Below are 20,544 nucleotides of genomic sequence, written 5' to 3' on the forward strand. Positions count from 1 at the left end.
GGCTGCGGGAGCTGCGAAACATCCACGGTCAGTTGAGAAATATCAATGGTCACATATGGTCCGCACAAATCAGCTTTTGAGTGAAATGGTTATCTTGCAGAGGAGGAAGGTGGACATGGAGGAGAAAAGGCTGCTCCTGGCAGAGTCCAAATTCATCCAGGGCGCTGGAGTCATCCCCATCCCCAACATCTTTGACCAGGCTCATGGTAGGTGTAATGTGTTGTGATAGTTATGATTTATATTGACCACTTGATGACACTGATGACCTATATGACAGCAGCTATATGAGCCACATATCATATGTACCTACTACCTAGAGATGTTGAATGCTACTTGCTACCACCATGAAATCAAACTGACCCATGTTTCTTCATTGAAACACAAGAAACATTACAAAATGTTCATGTTTCCCCATAATCCCCATAATCAACAATCTATCCAGTTCCATTCACAAATTAACCTCCCTCCATTGCAGGTGACACAGACGCTGGACCCAGTGATTCCGGCCACGTAATGCCGCTTCCATGGAGCCTGTTGGTGGTGGTGGCTTGTTTTTTGTTTTTTCACCAGTCCTGCCACTTATGTGGACGGATGTGTAGTCCCGCAGGCAGGGACCCTGGGGGCCCATTGACTGGGTTATTGCCTTCCAGAGGTTGGTTTGTCTTCCCCTCCAGGTCATGGTGCCGTTGGTACCACCAAACAATGTATTGGTATTGCTGGACCTCCTCTAGTAGGATTCCAATTATTTGTTGCATTTTTTTTTATGTATTTTGGCTTTTTTCTTTATTATTTATGTTGGAATAAATAAAATGTATTGAACATTCCTTCAACTGTGTGTTGTGTGAATCCCAGCTTAGCCGATTGTCTATTCCAGTCCCAGTTCAGTTGGATGGGTGCCACATGAATGGTGGCAGTGAACTTATTTTACTTGCTCTATTTTCCTGTAATACATTTCTGTTTACTGAGGCCCAGCATCCATAGTCTACTGTGTTAAACCATGCTTCTGAACATCTAGAATACAGTGTGTTACCAAAATGGTACTAAAATCCCCAATTCACCTGATGTTTGGCACCAGTCTAGAAGTAGGCTGTTTTCTTTATATTTGGACATAGACCAGGCTTTTCAAAGTACCATATGTCTAACTTTAGGGACAACTGTAGATTCTGCATACTCTAAATAATATAAAATGAATCCTGGGCCATGTTAAACTGACCATGAGCTGGCTGAAAATCACTGGTATGACAGGGCAGAGCCAAACAACTTGCTAAATGTATTGCTCTGTTTCAGGCTGACATAAAGACAGCTGAATGTTTCAGCTGATTTTAGTCAGTTTCTCAAGGTGGTCTTTGTGTAATGCCCAGGATGAGAATTCAAGTCTCTTAACTCAATAGTCCAACTACTTGACCACTGGTCCAGGGGAGATGCTAGACTTTTGCAACGATCAGGCCGAATGTGAATCACACTGCTACAGTACATGTACCATGAACTGTGTAACCCTGTTACATTTGATTCTCTCAATATTAATTTGTGGATTAAAATAAAGAATTAAAGGTACACACACATGAGCCCACTAGCCTAGCTAAACAATGCACCCATGTTAACACAAGTGGCGATATGTACTGCAATTAGCATTTATGTTATTTGAACCATTAGTCGAAAGGAGCATCTCTGTGAAGCGTTGGGGTCAAGGTGTGGTGGTGGTGGGTCATCATCATCCTGGTGCGCCACATCAGGGAGCCCAGCGCGGATGGCAATATTGTGCAGCATGGCACACACAACGATCACTTGGCAGGACTTGAGAGGGGATAGGCACAGGCCACCAGCAGAGCGGCTGAGGCTTCTGAATCGGGTATTCCATCGTCCAAATATCCATTCAATGTGAGTCCTGGTGGTGGTGTGACTCAAATTAAATTCTTCCTCTGCTGGTGACGCCGGGGTGATGAGGTAGGTGCGGAGGGGGTAGCCACTGTCACCCAAGAAAAAGCTGGCGCCGAACTCCCCTCTAGCAGCTCTCTCTCCTACTTTGGAGTTGCCCCAGATGAAAGCGTCATGGCTCGCTCCTGGCCACTTTGCAACAATGTCAGTAATGATAGCGTTGTGGTCCAACACCACCTGGATGTTCAGTGCGGTGTAGTGTTTTCTACAGACCCAGCAGGGATCCACCAGGGTAGGGTTGGGTAGCGGGATTAGGGTGCCATCCACAACACCTATCACCCGAGGGATCCCTGCCATGTCATAAAAGCCCTGGTGGACCTCTCGCACCTCCTCCCTGGTGGTGGGCAGTCGGATGTGCTGCTGGGCATGTCGCAGGAGGATCGGTGTCACTGCTGCCACACACTGTGACACCGATGCCTTGCTGAGGTCGAGGCCATCTCCCACCGTCTCCAAAAAGTTTCTGCAGGCACAATAGCGCAGAGCAGCCAGCAGCTGCACCTCTGGGCTCAGTGCAAAGTTTCGCCGAGTTGGCCTTGTGATGTGTGGAGCCACCACCTCGATGAGGCGCTGTATTTCCACCCTCGATAATCTATATTTTTTAAAGAACTGCCCGGTCAGACAGCGTAGCCAGTGGGCTAAAGTTTGCTCGAGAGAATGCATTGACATATGTAATGCGGCTTCGCGTACGTCGGCGCTGGTTATCAGCGAGAAGGAATAGCTGAGCAGCCATGGTATCAATCTCACACTTGTGTGACTGGGAAACACCTTGATATATAGACAGGCATGGGGTGTAGCACCAAATTCTGGGCCCTGGGGACAAGGATTCACGCCTCCTCCACCTTGAGCCCTAGCAACTCAGTCCCACTAAACCCCCCCCCCCCCCTTTTGACGCCCCTGAATCATTTGATTGTTTCCAGCTGTCTCCACTGAGTTGGGGTTGTGGAATAATGTATCTATCTATCTATCTATCTATTTATCTATCTATCTATCTATCTATTGAGATCTCTCTCTCACACACGCACGCACAAACACACACACACACACACACACAGACAGACAGTCAGACAGACAGGTAGCATATTACTTAAAGGTGATACACCTAGACTTTGATGCGGGGGACCTGGGTTTGAATCTCGGTTACTCAATAAACGTGTAACATATTCGTTTGGACAGGCAGTCGGCTGGTACTGGCGAGTGGCAGAATTTCCCTATCTGAAACCCGATTACTTTATCAATGTGTAGCCGACGCATGGGAAGCGCCTGTATGTCATCGCCGATCGAACCGTCCAGATTTGAACGCAGCTCAGTCTATTGTTTCTGCTGAGTTGGAGGTCTCTCTCTCTATTTTACTTTTAAGTAAAAGCATGTCGAAACATATTTTGAAATATCAACGTGCTAGTTCTATTTTATGTGTGCACACACACGCACGCTCACACATTGCCGCACGCATGCGGACACACGGGGTCTCCATAGCATAAAAAAGGAAGAAAAAATCTTTATATATATATATATATATATAGCCATAGCTGACTATTGTATTTATTTGTTTAGCAGGTGTGACTGTGAATACTTCAATCCACTTCACTTAGATCGATTTTTTTATATACCTTTATAGTTATAGTTATAGTGCTCAGACAGCTTCATACGAAGAGTTTAAGGGTGCCCCAGGTCGCCTTTAAAAAATCCTTCATGAGACAGGTCTGCAGAGGCTCGTTGATTGACAGGAGCAAACGCAGGTTTGCTTCTAAGATCTTTTTGGAGACCAAGCGATGGGTTTGCTGAAGTCATTCGATAGGTGTGCTCAACCGTCATATCTGCCCGTTTGGTTCCCTTGTACACTCTCGACCGGTTTCCTGAAAGCCGTCGTAGCTTGCGGGTGCTCTTGATTGACAGGAGCCTTCGTCGGCTGCGACGGCATTTCTCAAACTAGGCCATGGGCTAGTGGGGTTGATAGCAATAGATTCTGGTGGCAAATTCTAATGATGATTTTTATGTTCCCACATGCCCATGGTATCATTTAAGCCCTGGTAGCATTACCAACCTCGTAGCTTTCTACCTGTTACCACCACTATTATATGAGAAATAACCGAAATTCTCGTTTTTATTAATTTCCATATAGTATCCTTATAATGCAACTGAATATGTCAAATCATGCCTGGAATTGATTGGTACTGAATTATAAAACATTGTAATGCAGAAGAATATTATTTGCAAAATGCAAAAAGGTAGTATACAGAGGAGAAATTAAAAAGAAAATAGGTCAAATTTGATTCATTTTCGTTTTTTTGAAGGTCACAAAATGTGCTATATTTTCCTAAATATTTAACATAGAGACTTGCATTTGGTTCAGGATGCTGCTGTCTCTGTTCATGGGGACGCTGTTGCCTCTGAGGCCTGACCTGCTTTCACACTTCACAGGCTCAGGGGACCCTGTGGCACCCGGGCTCCGATCGCCTCCAGCTCCAGCTGAGAGGCGCAGGTGGTCAGATCTAGTTCCAGAGCCCTTTCTACTATTGCGGCGTACAGGGACTGTTCCACACATGGTGCGAGACCCACAGTGCTGATCCAGAACACTGTGATGTTCAGACTGTGATGCACTTTCTGCAGTCACTGCTGGATAAGGGCTGGGCGGCTAACACACTGAAGGTGTATGTTGCTGCTATCTCTGCATGCCATTCTGGTGGAGCTGACGTACAGCTGGGTAAGACGTTGCGCTGTCACGCGTTATGAAAGGAGTAAGGTGCCTCCAACCAGACTTTCAGGGTCTCATTTGGGACCTTGGCTTGGTGTTCTCACTTCTCAGCACTCGGGAGCTCCATGCGCTCTCAGTGAGAGAGGAGTGTCTTCAGATGGGACACGACAAGTCGAGTGTCACCTTGAAAACCATTTCCTCATTTCTGCCAAAAGGTTCTCTCCGTAGGACATGTGAACTGGCCTCTGTATCCGTCAGCTTATGTCCCTCCCATGAGTGTTGACGGCTTGGGTGATGCTCTGCACGTCCTCTGCCCGGTGAGAGCTTTGGACACTTACAGTATGTCATATGGACAAAGGCTGACTGATCAGCTCTTTGTATGCTATGGTGATAGAGTCCTGGGCTGAAGGATTTCGAAACAGAGACTCTCACATTGGCTTGTTGGTACCATTGCTTGTGCGTATCGCTTGGCCGGACAGACTCTGCCATCCGCTGTAGTGGCACATTCCATTCAGGGTATGGCCACCTCTTGGGAATATAGTTCAGGAGGGTTCCCCTTTTTGATATCTGTGCATCAGCCAGCTGGACATCGCCTAGTACCTGTACCAGGTTCTACTGTGTCAACGTGGTGCCTGAGAATCGGGTGGAACAAGCTGTTCTGCATGGGGGTTGCTTCTGCTCCTTTGGAGACAGTGGGCTTGTCACTGTGAGCTGGAGCTGTCCGTTTCCCACAGGGAGGACTTGAACTCGTAGTTCTTATTGATAGATCACCGACTGATCTGGTAGTGTACTATCATATATTGGAGCGATCCAATATAGCGATATGTTTGTAACCACGGTTATGTGAGCGATTGGATCACTCCAATCTAGTCACAGAGATCTATTGAAACCATGCTAAATCTGCGCTTGCATTGTAAATGGACTGAAGTGCACCCAAATGTGTTGGTTAAAGGACTGTCAGAATGTCCATGATGATCTATACTAGGTCAGTGGTTCTCAATCTTTTTTGGCTACAGTACCCCCTTCCACTGATTTCCGAAGCCCCTGACTACAGCAAAATGTACAACAAAAGTCCAGTTCCAATACCTTTACATTCAAAATAAAATAGCATAATGGCAAATAAACATTGCTTTCTATTCAATAACAGTCACCACTAGTCAAGTAATTGATGTAATTTGGTTTAGAAATGTACAGATGAGCAGCTTCACACCATCTCTGTCAATGTTTTATCATTAACCATAAAATACATATTCTCATTTTCTAGTTTTTCTCACGTACCCCCTGCAGTACCCCCACATACCCCTAGGGTTACACGTACCCCCTTTTGAGAACCACTGATCTAGGTGACTGAACACATAGATTCACTTGCAAGTGATGATGATAACTTTGATTAATTATCTCTGAATATGACACATGAAAATGAATCATTTTCAGGAAGGTAATAATGATAATAATGTAACAAGGCATGGTCTTTCGATGTCATAATTACCTAAGCTCAAACTCTTCTGTTTAATAGTTAAATTTCACAACATCACAGAGTCTTATGTGCACATTTTAATGCTAAATGCAAGCCTATAGCACATTTTGTGACCTTCAAAAAATGAAAATGTATCAAATTTGACCCTTTTTTAAAATAATTTCTCTGTATACTAACTTTTTGCATTTCTAAGTAATATTCTTCTGCATTACAATGTTTTATAATTCAGTCACAATCAATTCCAGGCATGATTTGACATATTCAATTGCATTATAAGGATACTATATGGAAGTTAATAAAAAACGAGAATTTCTGTTATTTCTCATATAATAGTGGTGGTAACAGGTAGAAAGCTACGAGGTTGGTAATGCTACCAGGGCTTAAATGATACCATGGGCATGTGGGAACATAAAAATCATCACTAGAATTTGCCACCAGAATCTATTGCTTTTCATGAAATTCTGGCCTCTGTCCCATGAACTAAACAGTTTTGCTGCAACGATGGGTCTGCGATGGGCAGACGGCTCTACGATCGCTTTGGGAAACCCGGCCATACTGTTAGTATTAAAATCATTATCGGTATATATATATTTTTTTTACTATTGTGTGTAATAAAAGACAATGTATCTCAAAACATTATAGCATGCCATACAGTTGAATTATTGCAAATTAAATTAATCTGAATTTTAAAAAAATGTATGGCCTAATTTTATTATTATTTGGCCTGCCCTAGTTTTTGGAGAAGTCACTTTTGAGAATTCACTTTTGAGAATTTTGAGCTAAACACACACACACACACACACACACACACACACACACACACACACACACACACACACACACACACACACACACACACACACACAGACACTCACACACACACACACACACACACACACACACACACACACACACACACACACACACACACACACACAGCCCTATGTTGTGTTACAATAAAACACAGCAACACAAGCAGCTAAATATTGTGTCCTGATCGTGCAGTAGTTTCAGCTCAATAGCCTACCATAAACTTTGTATGCACATGCATTTCCCAGAGGCCAAGGAAAAACCTGTGCCCTGCATTTTTCACATCTGCCTTTTATAGCGCCACCAGAAGGCCGACTTACAGTATGTAAAAAAAAAACACATTCTTCGATATTACTCCTTCAGATTTTATCAGAAAATCACACAAATCAGTACACAGTATCTCTACAGTGATGTAATCATGACGGATTTGTCCGATATCATATTCTATCTAATTGGCTAACAATGAATTCCAAGGTTTGCAGGATTGCTCCTTTTTGAACAAAATGTTTCAAATCATGAACGCAGCCTGCTATGTGTGTGACATTATGCACCCACATTCCCACTAGGCCAAGAAACACTCTCTCACATTGGCCTGTTATAGCGCCACCAGCGGGTCAACTTTTGCAAAACACATTTTTGGAACAAAATGCCTCAAATCCCACATGCAGCGTCCGATTGCCGTGAAAGGCCCAAGAACACGTGGCAGTGGCACCCTTTTCACTGGCCTATTATAGAGCCACCAGTAGGCCAAAAAAAACTACCTGACCTGCCGGAGACCAACACTGCTTCTATTTTTTCTTTGATTTCTTTTCCCACTTTTCCCTTGCTGCTTTTTTGCTTTCCTGCTTTTTCTGGCTTGGCCACTTTATCGCTGCTTGCAGCTATATTTAGTGGCCAAGGCCACAAAGTGGCAATGCCTTGGCCACTCATTGTTATTGGACTTCATCACTATTATTATTATTATTCCGCCACTTTTTCTCTAGCGGCTAGACCGTGCAGTCGCTTTTTACGAAACTCGGCAGTATGGCAGAGGACTATGCCAAACGGCTAAAACGCGAAGCCCGCAACAATCGGCCAAAGGGTGGCGCTGTAGGAAACCTTTGAAAAATGCCAACTTTGAACAGGTGTAGCTCATGCCCTGTTTCAGGTACAGCAATGAAACCTGTATACACTTATGCGTCTCCTCATGCCGAACAACTTTTACGCTCTGACTTTTGACATCTGACCTTTACTTCTCCCACAATTTTGAATTATATGAAAAACAGTCAAAATCTATCTCCTCCTGGGATTTTCGCGTAACGTGCGCGAAACTTTTTTTACATGAACTTTGGACCAATGTGGTCATCGCACAGCGGCCGGATTTCTTTTAAAGCGAAACATTATTTTTTAATAATTCACTGTATAATGCAGTTTCATGCAAATTATTCTTCTGCCTCTAAATCATACATGCAAAGTGACACGTTCATGGCATTTGGCAAATATGTACAGGGTTAGTCCAAATATCACTGAAAGCAATCTTACTCCAATTGGCCAAAGGGGGGCGCTATACGAAGCGTTTGAAAACTCAAACTTTAAAGGGGCATAAGTCATGGCTCGTTTCGTTTAAAGACATGCAACTTGGTTACACGCGTGCCTTGACTCAAGCGGAAGCCATCCGTGTCTTTGTTAAGTACGCTCCGTCCTTAGATTTTCTGCCATTTTGAGCAGTTTGTAAAACACTTAAACCCGCTTTTATTCCGGAACTTTCGCGTCACGTGCACGGAACTTTTTTTACATGAACTTTGGACCAATATCTAAAGATCTGTCAGATCGGATTCTTTTTAAATTTAAACATGTTTTTTTAATAATTCAATGAATATTGCAAGTTTTATGCAAATTATTCTTCTGCCTCTAAAACATACATGCAAAGTAAAATTTTCATGATGAACTACTGTAGAGGGTTGGTCCAAATATCACTGAAACCAATCTTACCCCAATTGGCCAAAGGGGGGCGCTATATAATTTTGAAAGAAGGCGTCAAGTACATTACATGAAACTTTTTCTTTTTTCTTTTCTTTTTTTTTTAAATGACAGGTCCATTATGTGTGACTGCCGTAGTGTAGTGGTCAGTGCCTGTGCCTGGTATACGGATGGTTGTCAGTTCAAACCCCACATTGGGTTGAGTTGATGTTAACATCCTGGATTTCCATGGCATGTGCATATGTCAAACTCTTTAATGTTGACACGTCTGATCTAACTCCAGATCACGTTAATGTTTAAAATGAGCCCCACAACTACTGTAGATTTACATGAAACTTTTTCTTTTTTCTTTTTTTAAATGACAGGTCCATTATGTGTGACTGCCGTAGTGTAGTGGTCAGTGCCTGTGCCTGGTATACGGATGGTTGGCAGTTCAAACCCCATGTCGGGTTGAGTTGATGTTAACATCCTGGATGCCCATGGCATGTGCATATGTCAAACTCTTTAATGTTGACACGTCTGATCTAACTCCAGATCACTTAATGTTTCACTTAATGTTGACACGTCTGATCTAACTCCAGATCACGTTCATGTTTAAAATGAGCCCCACAACTACTGTAGAGGGTTAGTCCAAATATCACTGAAACCAATCTTACCCCAATTGGCCAAAGGGGGGAACTATATCATTTTGAAAGAAGGCGTCAAGTACATTACATGGAACCTTTTCTTTTTTCTTTTCTTTTTCTTTTAAATGACAGGTCCATTATGTGTGACTGCCGTAGTGTAGTGGTCAGTGCCTGTGCCTGGTATACGGATGGTTGGCAGTTCAAATCCCCCGTAGGGTTGAGTTGATGTTAACATCCTGGATGCCCATGGCATGTGCATATGTCAAACTCTTTAATGTTGACACGTCTGATCTAGCTCCAGATCACGTTCATGTTTAAAATGAGCCCTTCTCTACCGTCTGTTTTTTTTCCTGTTCTGAGTAAAAGAAAATATGATCACTCGAAAATGTCAGAAATACTCCGATTACATTTACTCAGATTGATTTCACCCCAAGCCTCCAAAATATAAAAAAGAAATCAATAAAATCAAGGCACTCAGCCTACATAGAACTTTTTTTTTTAAACAAACATGGTTAACAGATCCTGTGGCTGCCTAGTGTAGTGGTCAGGGCATATGCCTTACATGCAGAAGGTCGTTGGATCGAATCCCGCCTGGGGTTTATATAAGCATAAAACCATGACATTTGGTAGACTTTACAGGTTGGTTTGGTTCCTTGAACAATGTCTGACATGGAGCCTTCCTAAAAATTTCCCCCAACCCCCCTTGATGCGTATTTTAATATCCGCCATTACTAAATAATGTATTTTGCATCATAAATCCTGAAACAAGCATTATAATACAAACTGTCATGTCTACACCTATGTTGTGATTTCCAAGGATTGCAATGATATCATGTACCAGCTCAGTGGCCTAGTGGTTTGAGTGTCTGCCCTGATACTGGGAGATCCGGGTTCAAACCTGGGTCGCGTCATACCAAAGATTCTAAAAAATGGGACCCAGTGCCTCCCTGCTTGAAACTCAGCATCAAGGGTTGGATTGGGAGTAACTCCCTGCGACAGACTAGCAAAATGCTTCAAATCCCGCATGTAGCGTCCGATTGCTGTGAAAGGCCCAAAAACACGTTGCACCCTTTTCACTTTGGCCTATTATAGTAGGCCAAAAAGAAACCTACCTGACCTGCCGGAGTCGTGTTCGGAAGAACACTGCTTCTAGTTTTTCTTTGATATTCTTCTTTGCTTTCCCTTGATGGCTTTTTGCTTTCCTGCTTTTTATGCCTTGGACACTTTATCGCTGCTTGCAGCTATATTTGTCTTTATAATTGGCAGCCTAGGGCATACTCACAGGCTGGTCGTTAGAGGGTTTCAACAACTTGGTATGCCCAAAAAGGAGACTAAAAGGCTGGCAAATTATTGTGCTGTGTCTGTGTCTGTGCTGTGGCTGCCACATATATTACTTGTACCCATAGATTACTGAGTGACATGCCCATTGTATCATGAAAATGTATTCCATGATTTTGTGAATGTATTCTTGCTGCACCAATAGTATTTGTGTCCCTGTATATTTCTCTCTCATGTGGACATAAATAAATGGTTAAAATGTGTGTGTGTGTGTGTGTGTGTGTGTGTGTGTGTGTGTGTGTGTGTGTGTGTGTGTGTGTGCGCGCGCTTGTGTGCGTGCGCACATGTGTGTGTGTGTGTGTGTGTGTGTGTGTTTTATGTCTACTCTAACAGTTTTATTTTAGTCACTTTTATTAACTGTAAAAACTGTACTCTAAATGTAGTTGTTATGATTTCTATAGGTGGACAACACTGCGTCAGGGGGAAACAGGGCTTGCTTGTACAGATGGCCAAAGGCAGTGGAACGCTGGGGCCAAAACGACTTTGGGACAGTGCAAAATGAGCGACATAAGCTTCAAGCGCCACACAATAGATCAGCTCTACCAGCGGGATCAAAATGTATTTTTCTCAAGTAAATGAAGTCTCTTTATTGCAAGATCAATGGATTTCTATGGAGGAGCTTCACTTAGCGTGCACGCCAACGTGCGTTGTAAACTAATCGCGGACATTAGCGATCACCACTGGACAGCCCAGACGTACAGTAAGTCATAACAGTTTTACTGTATTTACAGTGAGTTTGACGAGCTGACATGTCAACGGCAGCATGTAGTTAACCCTTTCAATGACGAGCTGACATGTCAACGGCAGCATAAGTGTTAATTAACATGTCTGCATCACAGGCGATGTACATTGAGCAGCACACCAAAGGCCAAAGTGAAGAACAGCTATGGCATGATATGCGCATGGTACATATTACTGCTAGCACAGCCTGTGCGTCCCACCACATGTCCCGACAAGTTTGATGATGACAGCCTTATCCACAAGGCATTTCATGCGGAACGATCTCATCCTGTGGAGGTGACACCACCTCCACCGCTCCAAGCCCATGACTCACATCTGGCTTGTGTGAAATGCAGAACATTTTACAAATGATACATTGACATGTTTGCATCACAACTGATGTACATTGAGCTACACACCCAAGGCCAAAGTGAAGAACAGCTATTGCATGATATGTGCATGGTACATATTACTGCTAGCACAGCCAAAAAAAGGTGCCTGTGCGTCCCAGCACATGTGCCGACAAGTTTTTAGCTGACCACTTGCACCCAACCTTTCATGGCAACACTTTAACACATCATGGCACCATGAGTGAAGACGTTGCCAGACAGTCCTTAAAGGAGCAGGGGTACAACATTGAGATGAAAGGTTTGGTTTTGTGCAAAGAGGAGCCTTGGCTTGCTGCTAGCCCTGATGGAATCATCAACACTGATAAACTCCTGGAAATCGAATCACCAGTGCTGGGTAAAAAGACACTCACTGAAGCGCTGGCGAGGATCAGTGACATATCTCCAAACTCTAAACTGGATATACTCGGCAAGAGGAACAGTAACTGTCACTGTACCAAACTCAGCAGTAAAGTAGCCTAAAGTATTAACCACACACACTTTAGTCAGCAATGAGCATTGAGCTTGCTTTTTCTTGAGTGCTGCTATGCTCTGCAGTGCCCCTCCCCTCCTACACTCACTGAGTGACTGTGCCATCTAATGTGACGGGCCGGCTGTGTATATGACGGCACATCATCACATAGGCTACAGTGTGATATGATTAATGCTGAATGGATTAGGAGAAATACTAACACCAGAGCTCACAGATGCATGTCTTCTGTAGAAATATTGTCACGGTTTAGGAAGAAAAACATAAATACAAAATCAATCAAGATTTTATTGTCACTGGTATTCACTATTCTAATTTGGAGATATTTGATAACTGTGGGGATATTGGTAAAAGAGAGAAATGCTATTTTGAAGAGAGTATTGATTATCGCTATGGATTGAATTTGCACTATTTTGAGATGTTGTATTGTTCAAAGAGAAAGGACCAGAGTGCTAAAATGTGCCTGTATGTGTGTTTTACAGAGCTGCAAGTAAATAATGTGTAATTTAGTATGTATATAACAGTTTAGTATGAAAACCTCCACCGGCCGTCCGTCCGTCCGTCCGTCCGTCCGTCCGTCCGTCCGTCCGTCCGTCCGTCCGTCCGTCCGTCCGTCCGTCCGTCACACACGTCACACCTTTGCCCTGCTCAATGTATACGTGTAACGCCTGATACTGAGGTGATGTGTCACTGTGACATCACAGATACTGAGGTGATGTGTCACTGTGACATCACAGGTGAGATCGCAGTGATGTCAGATACTCAGAGCAGGGATCTCCATATTTAGGCATAAACAGGTGACATCACAGTGATGTCAGATACTCAGAGCAGGTATCTCCATATATGGGCATAAAATGGATTCTGTTAGGGATCTCCATACTGTATATGGGCATAAAAGGGATTAGTGATGTCAGATACTCAGAGCAGGGATCTCCATATATGGGCATAAAAGGGATTAGTGATGTCAGATACTCAGAGCAGGGATCTCCATATATGGGCATAAAAGGGATTCAGATGGAGATTCAACTTCAATGAGTAACAATGGCAAACTGTCAACTGCCCGTATGTCTTGATAATTGGTAAAACAAACTTTTGGCCTATTTGTGGCTTATCATCACATCCAACCATCTTAAGATACTCAGCTAGTGGGGAATGCTCTCTTCCCTGGTGAGAATTGCCCCTTTATATAGGGCTTGTTTGTGTATTGTATGACATCACGCCACATCATCAGCTGTGGACATCGTATCTCCATATATGGCCATCTCCGTATATGGAGATATAAGTCGTCCATGCCCAGGTATGGGCTGGTGGGGTCAGACTTTGTGTGATGGGTAGGTTATCTCCATATATGGAGATTCAACATTCCAGGTGTAACTATGGCTGCCCGTATGACGTGAGAGGTGGAGGCTGTGATATTTGTGGAGATAAGCGACCAACGGTCGCTTATCTCCCGATTAGGGAGTCTTACTGGTGTGTTGCACCGGATTGAGGCTGAAAAAACACCACCAATGGAACCAAATGATATACTGCTCTAAATAGCAGGTTTAAACAGAGCTACAAAAGCCAGAACAAAGAGATTTCAAAGAGAGAAATTGAACAGTTTATTTATGCAGTATAAAAGAACAGTTCACAACACGGTTTATAATCTCTGTAAAGCGCTATATCAATAACAACGTTGTCTGTGTTTCTGTCTGTTTCTATTGGCCGCCCTGGTCAGATTTGCTGGATTGACAACACACAGCGAATCAACAGCTATGTCCTCTCTCATTACAGTCTCCGCAATGAGTGCAGCTGACCGGTATACTTGATCCAGAGTGATTTCTTTAACCTTCTTATAGATGGCCACCTAGAAAATGAAAATGTGTAAAAATTAGTACAGAAATGAGAGACAACACACACAAATGCATATGCCTATGATGGTTGTTATTTTATCACACATTGTTATACTATGCATCAGGCCTCGAATTAGGGACAAGGTCACTCTGCCTTTGGTGTTGTTTTTTGAGGGCACAAAGGCCAAGTGCCAGGGCAGGAAGGCCATCAAATAAAACAAGATTTTAGTCCATTGACAAAATTAATTTATTTTAAGGGTTAGGGTTAACGATGCTCTGCCTTGCTCCAATCAAACTCACTGAATTGGTTTAAATATGGGGACTCAGGGGAGTTAAGAGTTACCTCAACAAAATACAATGTTGTCTACATGATAAGAAAGAGACACTGGTGCACTAAAGCAAGAGACATAGCCTACCTTGGTTTCAATGTCAGGAGTCAAATGATGATTGTGGTCCTGAGGTCCACGTGTGAAGAGATTGCCTCTTTGCTGCACCGTCGCAAAACATCTTCTGTCAGCTTTTCCTCGCCGAGAGCAGCGCCAGAACTTGCAAGAAGGTCCTGTGCGCTGGTAGTTGTAACTGTATCCAGTGCTATCTACCAACAGGGGGCCGCCACGCTGTGAGCCTCCTTCTATTACGTTGTAATGCACTGCAGTTGGTATCACCATGGCTGGGACTTCATGTTCAGGTATTTCTGGTGGACCTGCATCCAGTCCTGCTTCTTCTGCTGTATCAGGTAGCATGGATGACTCATCTGCACTGGTCTGTCCAACAACATCGATGTCTGGAGTTGGCACCACAGCTGGAGCATTCTCTGTTCTTTCTGCTGGAGCATTCTCTGTTCTTTCTGTTGGATCCGTTCGTTGTTTCTTCTCAGGGACAACATAATCACACAAGTGTCGTGGTGGAACCGCAGCTCTCTTTTGACGTGACTGCATGACTACACTGTATGAACAATGTACCTGTACTGAACTTCTCCTTTGACTGTCCTTTTAAAGGCATGTTAAGCCCCACCCTCAGCTTCCATCCACCTAGGTGACAATGGGCCATTAGTGTAAGATATGCATCCTAATGAGCAAAAGAGGACACCAAATATTCACATTTTCCCATCCACTAGGTGCTTTACTCCACTACTCTTGATTCCTAGTAATAAGTAGTAATTTCTAGTAATAAGTAATTTAACATTTGATGTATGTAACATTACTCTCCTGAGAAATATTGCCCAACCCAGAGGAAAAATTTGCTGCTCATTTTTAGCTCATCTATTGCTCTTTGAGACAGAAAGGAGCTACTCATTTGTTTCTCCTTTGAGTTTCATTTGAAGATCATTTTAAGTCTCATGTATTGCTCCTAAGCTACTCATTTGTTTCTCCTTTGTTTCTCCTTTGAGTTTCATTTGAAGATCATTTTAAGTCTCATTTATTGCTCCTAAGCTACTCATTTGTTTCTCCTTTGTTTCTCCTTTGAGTTTCATTTGAAGATCATTTTAAGTCTCATTTATTGCTCTTAAAATTCCTTAGGATCAATAGGTGAGATCTCACTTGGATCCATTAATGAGCAATAATTGAGTAGCTTCATTTGAGATGATAGGAGCGATAAATGAGACCTAGGTGAGAGCTCTATAATGGCTATAAATGAGACCTAGGTGAGAGCTCTAATGGCTATATACTTTGAGCCATTAATGAGCAATAATTGTGATTTAATTTTCCAGAACCTTCTTCTCACTTGGAGCTGTAAATGAGATACAGTATACATGCAGATATTGATATAAAAACAATAATTTCCTTCAATAAAACTTTATTTTCTGTAGGGTGGCTGAGGATGAAGTGCTTTTAACAGTACGATCAATTTTAGTTATACAACCCAAACTACGTCCAAAGTGGTCTTTATTCCAATTAAAATAAAAACAAACTTGAACATGAATGCAGTGCCAAACAAGAAAAAGTAACTCTAATCAAATGTGTCCAAAATAGTCACTGCTACATAAGTGTCTCACCGTTAAGTCAAACACATGCAATAAAACACATGCAATAATACTTCACTACTTACAAGCGCAGAGCTTAAAAGTTGACTTGAGAGTGCAAAGTGTCCATTGGTCAGTGCAAAAAGCAGAAGTGACATGTGCTCCCAGCTAAACCGGACAAGAACAAACAGTAACAACTATTCCAGTTACAAGTTAAGTTGTCCTTACCAAACGACCGTTGTGTCTCATTGTATAACGTGAGAACAACATTCACAAAGGACTATCCCAGTCTCTCCCATGAATCTATCGGTTCCTCTGTCTCTTACTCCAGTATCCGAGTATCTCAAGGTGGAGGGGGTGGGAGGAGTTCAAGATTGTATCCAGTTTCCTGAACCCTGGCCAATTCCTCCACCCCTGCAAGGAGAACCCTAAAACAGAGTCCTTCCTCACCAGTCTGTTGAGGTTGAAGGTGTCACCCACTCTGTTGTTCCCGCAGCACGTTATTCCAGAAAAGAAAACTTGCCATAAGAGATTGGTAGAACATCTGTAGGATCCTGTTGCACTCGCCAAACGATCTCAGTCTTCTCAGGAAGAACAGCCCGCTCTTTCCCTCGCTGTGAATCACCTCGGCGTTGTCCAACCAGTCTTGATGCTTTCCACGGACACTGCCTTCCATCCAGCTTCGGTGCCATACCGTAAGACTGCAGACAGAGAAGATGTAATGAGCTAAGCACATTCAACATGTTTTCCCCACGTTCGATCCTTCACTCAGTCAGTAGGAGAAAAAATAAAAATAAAAAGTATTGGCTCTGCACAGACTCTGAGACACAGCATAGCCACATACATGGCCAATATGGCTCAGAGAGACTGTCCCACCACTGCAACATCATGTTGTTGGCTGCATTTCTTTACCATCTACTGCACAATGTATCAGACACACATTTCCCATATATAACAAATCCATTGGTTACATCATATATCTGAATATACTTTACAAAACCCACAAGTGTGAGGTAAACTTACTTTGAATTGCTTCCACTTTGGTGGGGTACAGCATATGTTTGCACTCGAGCTCTATGCCTCCCTGTGACTACTGCACCCTTCCAGTTCTTCAGTCATGAAGAATTTGTCAAACAGCTGGTGGAACAGGTGACTGTAGTACTCCTTAGCACTGTGCTGAATGGCTGCCAGTTCCGAGGACACAGAGTCCACAGCCTGTGAATAGAGATGCCATGATTAACACATTTCACAATGTTTCTGTTCTTCAAGTGGACCACGGAAACAGACCACTGTGAGACCTTCACTTCCTAGTCTCGCGTAGCCAGACAACTATTCCACAATCTCTGAATGCTATATAGAGTCTGGAACAGCAGCTCCCGAACGGCGAGTATCGGAAACGGGCATTACCGTTCAATAAAATATATTTTAATTTTAAAATGTCATTTCTGCTAAGCAGCAAGCTAAACATGCTTATAAGATTTTTATTTATATAATGATAAATGTGTGTGATGTGAGACGGAAACGGAAGTGACGAGGGGGCTCCACTTCCGCTTCATCTCCGCACTCATCATTTCTTCCCCGGTCTGCCAGACTGTATGCTGGGAGCATTTGACCAAATTGCGGAGGCAACCGTCTGGCCACGCGAGACTATTCACTTCCTAACTCTAGCAGATCACAAAACGTAGTATGGGATATAGTTAAGATAGTTAATATTCTCACTGTAGTGTGAAATGTATGTTGAACATACAAACAAGTGTGAGGTCGCTGTGAAGCATCTGTAGTGTCGTGAAAAATAAATAAATGAATGCATACCAAAACATTTGTGGAACCTAGATTTTTACTCAGAGACAGACTAATCGTACCATCAAAAATGTAAAATCCATAATTAATTTATACATACCTGGATAGCTCTTGCACCCCAACAGCCAACACCTTGGATCCGCTCGTCTCAATGTCCCCAACCATCTCAACAAGCCCCTGTAGATCTGGCAGGTGCTCAATGCCTGGAATGAAGCGCAAAAACATGTTTCTAGTGCGTATTTGTAAAACCATGACTCCCTAATTGGGAGATAAGTGACCATCTGGCCACGCTGGTGAATGCTACTATGCCTAAACCTAACCCTAATCTTAACGTCAGTAAAACTATGCCTAAACCTAACCTTAAAGGAATAGTTCACCCCCAAAATGACTTTTTTTCTATTGATTACTCACGCTATGGAGACTTAACTTTAAGTTCAACAATGGACCAATCCCCAATCACATACACACCCATTGTAACTGTTACAATGGGTGTGTATGTGATTGGGGATTGGTCCATTGTTTTTGTATTTGTCGCATTCCTAAGAAACACATTTTATTATAGTGAATTTACCTCCCATTGATTCTGGATGGGGACCCAAATGTATTCGGGTCCCCGAATCAATGGGGGGTAGATTTATTTTTATAAATTTTTGTCTTAGCAATGCAACAAAAGCAAGGGATCCTAACCTCAGTAAAACTATGCCATTGATGCCATTAATGTTGTTTGCAAAAAGCAACCTCGTGGTGGCGCTAGAAGAGGGCATGTGAGAAATCAGGGGCGGAGGAGCTTTTCATAGTAACTTGCGAACTCTCCATCTCTCCAGTAAACAGAAAATGTTTTTTCAAGTTGGGATACCAGTAAGACTCCCTAGTCGAGAGATAAGTGACCGTAAGGTCAGCAGTGTCCAAAAATGTGTTTGAAAAAATTGGCCTGATAGTGGCGCTAAATGGGACAGATCCATGTTGATGACATGAGTCTAGATATACTGTGTACCGCTTTGCGTGATTTTAGGGCAGAATCTGTAGGAGCAGTGTCCAGAAATGTGTTTGAAAAAATCAGCTTGATTGTGGCGCTAGAGAGAAATGAGGGGTGAAGTTGTGGTATGACTGTACGGCTTTGCGTGATTTTAGGGCAAATTCTGTTAGGAGTAGTGTCCAAAAATTTGTTTTGCAAGAATGGGCCTCATGGTGGTGCTAGAAGAGTGAGAAATGGGTGGAGGTTGTGGTTTGGCAGCCAAGGGGTGTGTGTGCAATGTTTGGCATGTATAGGGGCAACAGTGGCGGAGATATGAGTAGAGGAAAAGTGTTAAGTGATGTCACGTGACAGACAGACTGTGGAGGTAGTAACTGCGACTTGACGGTCGCAACCAATATTTGTCCAATCATCACAGAACTCACACAGGGCACGTGGATTAAGTAAAGTTTCAAGTGAGACAAAGAAAGTAGCTGACATAATTGACAACTGCAACACTATCAAATTGAAGTTACATTACAAAAAAAGAAAAAAAAACATGTGTGAATCAACTTACTGATACTGGAAATTACATTCTTCATCTTCTGGAGCTGAGGCTGTAACTTCAGGACCTTAGACGGGCAGGATTCCCAAGGCTCCCCCATCCTTCACCACCACCAAAAAAAGAAAGAAAATAAAACTCATTAAGTATACCTGGTTGTCAGGTGGTTTGACACACCAAGCTGAAGTTAGCCACCCACAGTGTTGCTGTATGGTAAAAAAGTGTAGGCTCAGTGCCTCTACCCACACACACTCATTGTAACTTCAAACTCCATTTTAACCACAAAAGATTATTTAAAAACACCCATTATTTTTTTCTGGTGACTCATACTACCCTCCTAATACGTGAGCAGGACGTGATTTTTCCATAACGTTTTTCATTTATTTTTTATATGTTTTTATTGTATTTAATCTTTTCCATTTTCCCAAATAATTACAATGAGTATGTGTGGAGAGAGGCCCTGAGCCTGGAGGGCCTGGTAACATTTACATCAAATATCTAAATACTGAATGAAGAAAATTAAAAACTGTTCAGGGTGTTCATACAAGCCTGATTAGACCATACAATGACAAAAAGTTTTTTTGAAAGTGGAATATCCCTTTAATCAATCACAGCACCCCATATTTTAAATTGACAGTTTAGAAGTGTGCAGATACGCTGGATACACTTATTCTGTTTCTATAGAGTAGGCTACTGCTGCACCAAGTAATCATCATGGACCCCCATATTGGATTCATGTTGATGTTTTATTTTCTGAATTTTAACCTTCAATACTTAAACTTTTTCCCCTGTACACCAAACCCCTTAGACGAAAATAACTGACATGTTGTGACCTTCTAGATCGGCTATTTTTGTTTCAGGTGTTAAACAATTTTAATTTGTGCCAGGTGTGGCAGATTGTAATTAGCACTACAGCATAGTTTGTTCACTTCAGTTTGGTCTTTGGGCACAGACAGATGTATTTTTTTGTCTGTTTGTTCGACAAAGCATTGTATGTGAGTA

At 42.6% G+C, this 20,544-nt stretch overlaps 1 protein-coding gene across 1 annotated transcript; it reads right to left on the minus strand.

The window, feature by feature from the left end:
* Positions 1-1,632: 1,632 nt before the first annotated feature.
* On the minus strand, positions 1,633-2,595 carry LOC308300366 (putative nuclease HARBI1; the record flags this gene model as incomplete). The annotated part of the gene is made up of 1 exon (XM_080744182.1): positions 1,633-2,595. One exon carries the CDS (start codon positions 2,593-2,595, stop codon positions 1,633-1,635), a length of 963 nt encoding a protein of 320 aa, XP_080600308.1.
* Positions 2,596-20,544: the final 17,949 nt, after the last annotated feature.

The sequence above is a fragment of the Nannobrachium achirus genome (genome assembly GCF_963921795.1).
Source record: "Nannobrachium achirus genome assembly, chromosome: 16".
In the NCBI taxonomy this organism is placed as follows: Eukaryota; Metazoa; Chordata; class Actinopteri; order Myctophiformes; family Myctophidae; genus Nannobrachium; species Nannobrachium achirus.